The sequence below is a fragment of the Perkinsus marinus genome (assembly GCF_000006405.1).
Source record: "Perkinsus marinus ATCC 50983 genomic scaffold scf_1104296948168, whole genome shotgun sequence".
Classification (NCBI taxonomy): Eukaryota; Perkinsozoa; order Perkinsida; family Perkinsidae; genus Perkinsus; species Perkinsus marinus.
The window spans coordinates 184,425-195,780 of record NW_003210279.1 but is presented as its reverse complement, the minus strand read 5'-3'; the positions used below and the strand labels follow the sequence as shown (position 1 = coordinate 195,780).

General features: G+C 46.9%; 2 protein-coding genes across 2 annotated transcripts; one reads left to right on the top strand and one right to left on the bottom strand.

The window, feature by feature from the left end:
* Positions 1-262: 262 nt before the first annotated feature.
* On the top strand, positions 263-6,606 carry Pmar_PMAR019031 (conserved hypothetical protein; the record flags this gene model as incomplete). The annotated part of the gene is made up of 3 exons (XM_002778808.1): positions 263-1,261; positions 1,312-2,181; positions 6,493-6,606. Coding segments are annotated over 3 exons (1,983 nt in total), but the record flags the coding sequence as incomplete, so codon positions are not given.
* A 1,902-nt stretch (positions 6,607-8,508) lies between these two features.
* On the bottom strand, positions 8,509-11,210 carry Pmar_PMAR019029 (hypothetical protein). Its single transcript, XM_002778807.1, has 12 exons — positions 11,007-11,210; positions 10,437-10,562; positions 10,233-10,388; positions 10,106-10,178; positions 9,911-10,057; positions 9,809-9,865; positions 9,660-9,764; positions 9,481-9,613; positions 9,295-9,438; positions 8,795-8,897; positions 8,671-8,751; positions 8,509-8,616 (listed from the first exon to the last, which is right to left on the bottom strand). The coding sequence occupies exons 1-12, from the start codon at positions 11,186-11,188 to the stop codon at positions 8,523-8,525; spliced, it is 1,401 nt and encodes a 466-aa protein (XP_002778853.1). The 5' UTR covers positions 11,189-11,210; the 3' UTR covers positions 8,509-8,522.
* Positions 11,211-11,356: the final 146 nt, after the last annotated feature.

The window sequence follows — 11,356 nt, the reverse complement described above, 5'->3', positions numbered from 1 at the left end:
TTTATCTCATGAGTTAGCCAAGCTCTCAAACTTACCCGGCGTTGGTAGATACATGTTCCGAAGCTCGGGATCCCACAGGCCTTTGATGGGGTACTCGTAACTAGAGTGGATGCGGGATGGCAGAAAAGCTCCAAAAAGGCGCTGGCTTTGTCACCCAATTTCGTCGGCCATTTTATGAATTTTATTACATTTTGTGAATAAGAAATATCTGGGTAGGAAAGTATCTGCCAGAAGCGGATCACCGATATATAGACCAACACAGGACACGTCAAATATCACAAGGATGGAGGCAGCGTTGAGAAATGGATTGCGATCACTTGATGAGCGGGTAGACGACTGCGATATGGACCTACTATGGAATGACTTCAAGGAGAGTTTGCGACAAAGCTACGAGTTGGCAAAAGAACGAGAAGTAGCCAACCGCTACGGAAGAACACCAGCCAGCGGCCGTGGGAGCAGAAGAGAATTACGAGCAGGGATTCATCAAGCAGTCGAAGAGATCAGGCACACCCCCATGCATGATCACCGATCAATATGGAGTCTTCTCCGTAAAAGATTGGGAGTTAAAGGTAGGAGTGATACCATACCGGGGATCCTACAAGCCGAGGACTTCGCAGCATACATGAGAGAGCTGTACACACCACCAGATTACAACCATCCGAGGGTACCAGCGAGAGAGACAGGGAGACCCGTTGGCTATCGGGATCCCGAGGAGGACCCTCAACCGGCACCGGCACCACCTTCCCCGAACGAGGTCTTCGAGGCTACAGCTAGGTTGAAGAAGGGCAAGGGCCCAGGTATCGATGGGATTAGCGGAGACCTTCTCAACCAAAGCCCAGTTTTGCAGCGATGGATCCATAAGATATGTGAGAAATGTTTCGTGGCAGAAAAGCAGCCAACTGAATGGCTAACGAGTAAAGTGACACTCATCAAGAAGGGCCGGAAAGCGGCAGACACAGTGATGTCCTATCGAACGGTGATGGCACAAGTAGCGGCGGCGAAAATTTACTCAGCGGTTATATTGGGAAGGATCAGAGACCAGTTGGATAAAAGGATTCACCACTCACAATGCGGATTCAGAAAATTTCGGTCTGCAGTTGAAGTCATACATGCTACGCAATTGCTGAGAGATGCATGCATAGCATATAATCGACCCCTCTGCCTACTGATGGCAGACTGGAAGAAGGCATTCGATAAGTTGGATAGGAAGTTCATGATGGACTGTCTACAGGCGGCGGGTATTCACCCAAAATATTTGAGAGTAATAGAGCAGAGCTATTCGGATGCAGTGGCATCATTGACAGTTCATAGGATTCCTATGATAGGAAGACCTGTGAAGTAAAGTTGGGATCAGGAGTTAAGCAGGGCGATATATGGAGCCCCATTATCTTCATAACATCACTGGATATGATATTGAGACGAAGTATAATAACTGCAAAGCGTGGTTTCGTCCTTCTCAGAGAGCATGACTACAACCACCGACACACTCGATTCTCTGAAAGATCGTATAGCTTACAAGAACCTATCGGGTGCCTATGCTTCGCTGATGATATTACGGTCCCAACAAACTCTCAAGGAGAGAGTGACCTTGCACTGGATGCGTTAGAAGAGGAGGCTGCCCCAGCAAATCTCAGCTTGGGAATCGGTGAACCGGAATGTAAGACAAGGAGGCTACTTATCAATTGTCAACACGACAGCGAGCATAACAGTGTGGCAGTGGTTACGGAGTATCGGCAACTGGGAGTCTTAATATCTAGTGAAGCTGGATACGTGAAGGCAATACGTGATCGAATTCGAGTCGCGGGAGCTAACCTTCATCGGCTCCACAACATCTGGAAGTCCCACGACATCGGTATTCGAGGTAAGATGGTTGTGATGAGGTCCGTCGTCTTTGCTTCGCTCTTCTATGGATCGGAGACTATGGCCCTTAACAAGGAGGAGACACAAATGTTTAAGACGTTCTACAATACATGCTTAAGGAAAGTGATTCGGTTACCTCCGATGACGACGATGTCTTCCAAGGAGCTCTGCGCTCGTACACGTTCAGCAGGATGTTTGAATGAACTCCGTGCGAGAAGATTGAGATGGTATGGACATCTAATGAGATCACCGGATGATAACGTGGCCAAGAGATTATTAGAGTGGAACCCGAGAGTGCACAATGGATCTCGAGGCGCCCAGGTAGGCCTCGTCAGTCGTGGCTAGAGTTGATCAAACATGACATGCTGAGACAGGCGTTAAAACGAGCACAGCAAAAAATAGAACTTTGTGGGAGCGGAGGATCCGTTTGGGCTGTAACATGCCGCTGAAGCATGATATGATGTAAAAAAGAAGAAAGTAAAAAAAAGGAAAATAAATAAAAAAAAGATTAAAAAAAGATTAAAAAAAGATAAAAAAGATATAAAAAAAAGAAAAAAAAGAAAAAAAAGCGAAAAGAACACAATGAAGAGCATGAATGCACGTTCTGCTGTGTATCAATGGTATCAATGCAACTATTATAGGCGCAAGCCTACTGTATATTTTTTCTCTTCTGCGGTCTGGTCAGCCCTATACTTGACCTCATAACCTCCGTTGCTGCACTAGGTGTAGCTCGGAGTCGCCTAGCCGTACGACGGCTGCGAGCGAGAGAGAGAGAGAGAGAGTGTATTCTGGTTATGATATCAATGATTTGGATGAGTTGGATTATAGTGAGGATACGGGTACCAATGACTTAACGGGGACTGACTCTGGTTCTAACCAGGGGAATGACTTCCCTCCCTCCACAGAAAGCTTTGAACATGGTTGCTATATCGTGTGAAGCATAACGTTGTCTGCAGGCCCGAGGACGGTATAGCGTGCTAGGAGTCATGACAGGTCTTGTGACTGGGTACCATTTATTTGCAGAATCGTTCGTACCTAGAGGAGGCCGAGAGCACAATCCTCGTCTCATCTTTCCTCCTAGTATATGGGCCATATCATATGGCTATTGGGCTTCGTTGAGACTGTTGACTTGTGTTGATAGTCAGTATTGTATGCACCAGTTGGCTACGAGCAACACGCGTTGTAACGGCGAAGAGAGCTAGTGCAAGCAGAGAACGTCTCCGAGATTCTAAGGAGCGTTTAGCACCAGCTTAGCTGGTCCAGCTATGAGCCTGCAACGGGCTCGCCGAACAAATAGCCAATATTTGCTCAGAATTCGATCCGGAACGGGGCGGCCCTAAAATGGAGCTCTTCTTCTTTGGAGCGGCAGGCGCGCAGCCTGTTGGACTAGACGACGTAGGATCGATCCGAGATCGAAATGAAAGAAACACAAGTAGAATGACAATTCGTAGAACGGTGTGATGCCCATCCAGTATCAGTCACGGCATGCCGTTGCCAAAACACAAGTTTTGTGTATTTCCAACGGAAAATGGACCGAACGGATAATGAGTGACCAGTGGTGGAGAAGTCCCTTAGTTTAAATACTCGACTCAACGAAAGCCATCGCAGGGAAAGCCCAATTGGAACTGGAGTATATCTTGCTTTCTCGATCGGGCGTATCTTCGCTGCCAGATGAGGACAGAGATCTCCTCGTGCTGCTGCCATCATGTGTCCCCTCGATGAGGGTACTTTCATGGCCCTTTTGAAGCTAGGAATGGCATGGACTGCTCATCAATATCGTATGGGCTGTACAGACGAGGATTATCAGTGAGTAATGATAACTGTCGAGCTGACAGTGAGTTTTGCAGGGAGTTTTAGTCTATTGGTTCTGACTCGTCTGTTGGCTTATGAACTCGTTCACGACTTGTTGGTATTCCCAATTGAGCTTCGGGACAATACTGTGCCGGCGAGTGAGGGTATGTAGAATATTGGAGGAGCTCCTTTGAGCAGCACCGGTCTGCTGCTTTTCGGGTCGGATCATGTGGCACACGGCTAGACATGGCACACATACGATGCAGTTACACAAAATTTGAATCCTACTGTGGTCAGTTCGAGGAAATTCTTCCATTTTCTGGACTCAACTGGAGGAGACACGTCCTTGCCCAGTCGATTGTAACACTTGGCCCAGTCCAATATTTTCTCGACCAGCAGTAACCGCGCAAGGAAGAGCAACGCTGTTTGATACAGAGCACGTTGTCAGCTTTTCTTCAAGCTCACATTAGGCTTCGTATAGACCATAATCATCATAATATACTTTCCGTGAGTTCCTCCAGTGAGCTGAGCATCGGCATCGCCTTGCATGAGGTCATATAAACCAGTCGATCGACCAGAGATCCAGCCTGCTGATCGACTAATGTGAGGAAGTTGTCTGGGGTTACCCTGACAACCCTCCAGTCGAGTCTTCTGCTAGTTATCGCGAGCATATCCTAGATTTCCAGTCAACTTCAGCTAGTTTCGGCTTGCAACTTTTTTTGTATATTACTGATATGAATTATATACGTATTGCTTGGGACTCTCAAGTTGGGAGGGGACAGCACTCGATTTTCGAAATGAACGTGAAGGTTAAAAAATTGTCTGTGATTCGAACCTGCGACCTACCTTGCATAGTGCAAGTTGCACTTACATATATTCATGATATTTCGACACGCTAGAAGATAATAAACAACACGCGATACGCCAGAAGCAATGTCGAAACATGATACACAGCAATCTGTCTTATAATTAGGTCTTCCATTGCCAAACCAAGTCAAGAGTCAACTGAACCGCATGTATACCATTTCAACACATAGGAGCGGAAATTTTCCACCTCTATGTGTTGAGCTGTGGCCATCGTCAGCTCTGACAGTCATGGCACAAGTAGGACTGTAAAAGGTTGGAAAAGGTAGTTCGTAGAAAAGTCGAGTTTATGGTTATGGCCGATCACGTGACTTGGTGACGTGACGTGACGTGGAGTGTTCATGGAACGGTACGTGATATGCGTGTCTCGGGTCGGGTTGACGTTGAATGGGATGATGAACCCGGTACGATTGAGACTCTTGATCTTGATGATGATGGGCCAGCATAAGTTGCTGAGATGAGGTTTTCTCTCCATTACCTAGAATAATCAGTTCAAGATCATAACCATTAAAAATTACAGTATGGTAGGTTTCGCTGTGAAACTTTCGCACAGGTGACGCCACTGACTTGTGCATGCGTACGGATATTTTACGCTAGAACACAACATGTGGGCTCAGCGCAATCAGTTCGTGTTAAGTATCGAGAATCTCCCCGTATCCATATCTTGGCTCAAGTTCGAGTTGTGTTGTGATAACCGTCGTGAATCATATCATGGTGACCTTCTCGGACTCAATTTGGCACTCAGTTAACTATCTGTAACATGGGAGTTCTGCATCTCATTACCAGTCTGATCATCTACGGTATGGGCGTTCGTGGTCATGTAGCTGTCTACAGGCCGTGCATCGATAAGTCCGGACAATATGGAGAGTATGTCATCAGAATAGAGTTCACAGTCAATGGCGATGTTCTCCTCACCCATCAGAAAGATCCTCTTGGACCTAAGAAAGTTTACACATGCGTGTATGAGTTCGACCCAAAAGAGAAGGAGATGGATGAGGGGTATATTCGAGTTTTTCTCCTGGGTCGCGAGTGTCACAGACTTGTGAAGGACTCCAAGGGCAGACTCAACGACGATTCCCTATATCCCTCCCTCACGTTCCCCAAACTCGACTACTTGTACATGAAGCTAAGAAATTCTACGGCTCTGTATAAGGATAAAGGCGCTTGGCCATGCCCCGTTTAAGCTAATGTTTATCCTTATGAGTTGGTTCGGGAAGGACCGAGTGAGACTCCGATGCCGATGATGAGTCGCATTGCAGGATTTCACTCGGCCAGTCCCCTTGTACTCTTGGCTACAGCTCAGTAGCCATTCATGTGCTAACATGAAAACATTTTGACAGTTCTGATCTGATCATATTCCATATTGATGTGTCGAACCGATCGGCATACGATCTAATGAGGCTTCGCCGTTTATCCAGTAGCTCTTGTCTCACGTGTACTCACCATCAGACTTATTGCTAAATGGCTGGGGCTCACGAGTTTATGTCTGTGCCGTGTCGGGAATCTCATTCTGATCTGTGAAGGTTAGTGTGAAGTTCGCATCTCGAGAGCTCCTGGGAATATTTTCCGGGAGAAGTTCGTGTATCTGGTTGTTCCCGCCCGGAGCTTTCAAGTATTTAACGTACTTGATCTTTGGCCTATTCCGTCATTATCTGATACGAATGCTTATCATAGCGAACGTAGCGATGTTGAGTTGCGCGAGAGTCTGTCATCGATAGCCACTTAATTTCGGAACTAGCTGGCAGTGATGAGTCAACACCCTCCCCCCCCTCTGATACCTGTGTTGCTGATTTTGTTGCCGATTTAAAAGGCTAGCTGTCCGAAATGGTTAGCTAGCTCCGCAGCTTCTGTTTAGAACAAGCCTTGAGACTACAACACATGACTTGACATAAGTTTACCAGTGCTTGTCGCTCGATTCTATCATCTAACTTAGGGGGTTACCCTAATAGGGTAACCATACAAGCCTGCGTAATGTAGAGTAGGGCAAGGATTGCACTGCGAGCACTGGTCCTCGACGCGCTCGCATGCAAAGCTACTAAACATGAGGTATACTTTGCGTGCCGTAATCGATCTGCCCCAGGTATCAAGTAGAAATCTGAACCTCTCGGAGCTAATCTAATACGACGTCACACGTTCGGAGTTGCTCAGACTTGTACTGCTAATACATGCTGTAGTTGCCATCGCAAAGTGTTCTTGTTAGGTTAAGACTATTTACTGATTTGTCTCACATTTTATCTTAAGCTCACCTGATTTAATTGTAAGCCTTGAATCAAGGCTTGCAATTAAATCAAGGCCCTTGATTCATCGATTATAGGTCGAAAAGAGCATCTTGTGAAGTGTTGCCAAGAGTCCAGCGACGATCCGCCTGAGAAGCACAACAAATAACAAATTATGATTCGCAGCCCACTAGGGCTAGCTACCCTGAGGGTGTGCCCGTAATTATGAGGTAGATTCTAATTCTTGAATGTTCTGAAGTTATTATGAGATAGCGATGCGGGTGGTGCATAGTCCAAACTGAGGTCGTCACACTATTACGACTCATAACTTACGAGCTGACATGTTATTCTACGGTATTCAAGTAGGGAAGCACAGGTCGTTCGATAGCCAACCGTCGATTTTAGACGACCAGCGCCACAGCGACTTAGTTTCAGTAAGAGAGTTTCTCGGCGATTCCTCATCATAAACGTGTGTGTCAAACACAGTTTGATATAATTGATGCTTGTAGACCTCTTTTACGAGGTGACACTCACGTTAGGTTCGGACAGAGGGCTCGAGCAACTGAGACGGATTATGTCATACTACACGGTGTCACCGAGTTGGACCAACACTGTTGGAAACACGGATCGGAGTTTCAAAGGGTAAAACTGAGCGTGTCGTATACAATGTATGAACTCTGTAAACGAATCGTACCTCCGTAAATTCTGGGTGATGTAATCACGCAGACGATGTGTAGCTATAAAAGCTTAGCACAGTTATACATTGTCTGCATGGTAGCTAATTGAGCTAACGTCGTCCAGTGGAAAGCGTGAGCTATAAAGGCAAGTCACGGAGTACGGCTCAAGTCAACTATGAAGGCCAGTCACAGAGGTCCGGCTCTGATTTTCTTGGGAATCAGATATAGATATACACAGACCGATCACTCAGGAACGCCTCTGGTGAATTTCGTCGTTGTCCTCAGCAGGGGGTCATCCAGCCATCGACGAGTCAAGTTCCCCCAGGCCAGCCCGAGTTTTATGAGTGTTTCTAACCGAAATATCAATGTTCGATAATCTCGCGCGTCCCCAACTTGCGTGCGACGATTCACTGACAGCTGCTTCTTGCCAGCGAGTTGTATTACACAACTTGTGAATCACTTGGAAGATTGGGCCTATCACAAGTTGTGATCGGCTTGGTCCTTCGAATTGAGTTATCGACTTCACTGTGTAGAGTTATGAAATTCATGTCCATATATAGTTCGTCACAGTGTGACGGTCACACCGCTAGCTTTACCATGCTAGTCACCGACGCATTCGACAGTCGAATTCCGACTCGAAGATGGGCCGGTCTTCATCAAGTTGCCCAGCAAATGATATGGGTCCCGAAAGCTCGTCAGACAAGCTCGGAACGGAAGTCGTGACGGAAGACTCTCCCGTCACTGCTGGAAATCCTGCGAATAGCCCAGCTGTTTTCGGAAGCGAAGCTCTTGGTGAAGAGCCATGTTGACCATGGATGTTTGACCAATGATGTTGTTGAGAAAAATAATTTTACTAAAAGTTACTCGATAAAAGGATTCAAAGCCCATTGACCGTCAATCGGCTCGAAATTTTCCCATCGTTAGTTCGCCTGATGAACTTCGTCAATGATTGACGAATTTTAATGGCCCATGATGGGCGAGCGAGCTCCGCCCCTTCGTCACGAAGCCCTAGTCATCAGAGATAGTGGAGAACAGCCCGCCTTGGATCCAACCATTCACTGGTACAAAGTCCGAAGATTAGTTTCCAGAAACAGGCATGAAATCGTGTTTTATCTCATGAGCTAGCCAAGCTCTCAAACTTACCCGGCGTTGGTAGATACATGTTCCGAAGCTCGGGATCCCACAGGCCTTTGATGGGGTACTCGTAACTAGAGTGGATGCGGGATGGCAGGAAAGCTCCAAAGAGGCGCTGGATTTTTCACCCAATTGCGTCGGCCATTTTCTTGTACTCCTGCAGTTTATCAAGCCTGATCTTCTCGAACTCTGTATGTCCATTGAAACAACTGAGGATAGGCAACATACCTCTACCGCTAGTGAAAATACTACTTTGTGAATATCCATGGCTTATCCACTAGGTCAGGATGCATCGTTCCAACGAGGATGTGCCAATGCTCCTCAGTTCCCTCATGGCGGTACCAATGATCAACACCTAAGCACACTTGACATTTGAATGGAGAGCCCTCGGGAACATCGTCTCAAGAATAACATAGAACGTTGACATACTCAACCTAGCGGCATCGTTGTATCTCTATTTGAATACTATACATTCAGGATAGCAGCTGACGTGAAAACTACTATCCCATGGCCTTCTTCGATTGGACCCTACACTGTCTGATCCGAACAACCGTCTCGGGAGTACACGAGTCTTGACCCACTACACACCCAAACACATCAATCCTTATATTATCGCCACTCATTGATCCTCAGTCCTACTCCCTCAGCTATGAGGCTAGTCTATTCCTATTGTGTTCCGCAACTACACTCATCACGCGGTTATCTCTTGCTTCGCGACTGCCCCCACTATAGAGAGATAGTATTAAACTCACTATCGTCAAGAGTGATGACTTCGCCTGCTTTTATTTCTCTCTCATCATCACCACAGCCGACCCAAACGCCCTCGCATCCAATGAGGCCCATAATGCTGGTCAACCGTGCATTACTACCGCCATTGTGGCGAACCACTCTCGTACCTTAGCGCCTTCGAGCATACACAAGTGGAGGATTATCCTCACCGGGGGTCATCCGAATAATTGTGATCTCCTCGTTATTGTACGATACATAAGGTAGGCCTTGGAAACTCTTAGTCGCTCGTGTTCTTCCAGGCAATGCTTTGACCAGTCGGTGGGAGGTCTTGGGAAAAATGGACTACAAGAACATTCTGATGATACGCTCTCAATCTCACTCGATTAACCTCAGAAAATGCGGTTGTAGCTCGCTCTGTGTATAGCTGGTACTGTTGCCATTTCCCACCAGGGTCCGTGAGCATAGGCTGCACATCTTGCATGGTCCATCGCACCTATACTTCCATTCGACGAAGAGTTGAAAGAAAGATGGTATTACACCACGAAGGGAAGCACGCAGTTCCTTCTCTATTATAGCCCGATTCTCTAAGAGTGCCTGAGGTAATCCGAAGGACCCGAGTTCGATCCCTACAGATGACACCTCGTTCATAGGCAATTCTTTCCTCTCGTCCCACCATGGTTGTGGAGGCCGCAGATCCGGGATGAATATCGCCGGCGTTTGAAGGATTGATGTCCATGCAATCGGACACTCCGAATTCCACTCGTACTTGCGTGCTTCTTCGAATAACTACGACGATCGAATACAGCAAAGCAACACACCTCACAGCGCGAGCACCTCTTCTGCCAAGTCCCAATGGCCCGACTGCTTCAGAAGGACCAACGACGTGGCATAATGATATTGAGTAGCTCTAAGTAGGAGATGTGTTGTGAATCTTACGCACTCGGAAGATTTCTGTTATTGCCTCTCTTGGAAAGGCGACTTCGTTGCGAACTCTGCGGTGCACACTGGGTGAAGCGCGAGCTTCCGAGCAAAACCAACTGCATAGGGATACAACTCTGGCCGTCTATACTCAAGTAGGGACACGGCACATGCGTGTAGGCCTTCCGGCTCGACAACTCTGAGGGGGAATCTCAATAGATCCCAAGACCGCGGGGATTGGTATCACTGATGTAGCAGAGACTGGTATAAAGTAACCGCTCTCTCAAAAAGAGCTTCCGCTCGTTCTTGTGAACTTCGTATAATTCTAGCGAGGATACTCTTGGACTCATTCGTTCGACACACCCGGTCATACCTACATCCATACCGCTCCATATGACAGATATACAGATTTGTCACTATTTTGTTAACGTGCAATTTCTAGGGGAAGGCACCACACTATTTTGCACCCAAAGTCGCAAGGGTGGAACCTCAATATCAGGCACTAAAATCTAGCCAACTTGAGTTTGGGAAAAACACTCTCAATATGAAATTTAGAAAACTTTCTCCAGGAATATTCAATACCAACTTCGAGACGAGTAAAACACCCAACTTCAATTTGAATGCGTCGCAAGCTGACACCTGAATGTAAGCAAAACTGTGCCCAATTGCGAAACTAAATCATGTTAGAAAACGTCGAATCCTGCAATCTATAGCGAGCGCCACTATCGCATGTTTGTGTTGAAGTGTCGCAAGCACATTCGAGGTTTGGCATTTCGTTGAGGCCGATTCCACACGTTCCCACAGGGGACCATCCTACTCGTCCAAGTACGCATCAGCCAGCTGCTTTGTCCGCTGTACAGTCGTTCTGTCCACCGCTCTAGCGAGATTCCTCTCAAGGAGCTTGAACTTAGCGTCTACGACTCGATTGTCTATGGCAGCCAGGATGGTCCCTCGACTGGATGCTCCCATCAGACGGGCTCGACGGAAATACAATGCCATTGGAAGTGCCACGCCGTAAACTGAAAATGATTCATTCGTGCCCGCTGGGGGTAGACTGATAATTCAGTATCTACGACGTGGTTAGTCAAGACGAACGCATAAATCATCCAATTATTGGTATGCGAATATCTACGAATATGTCCCCTTGTTCCTCCGGCAAGATAAACT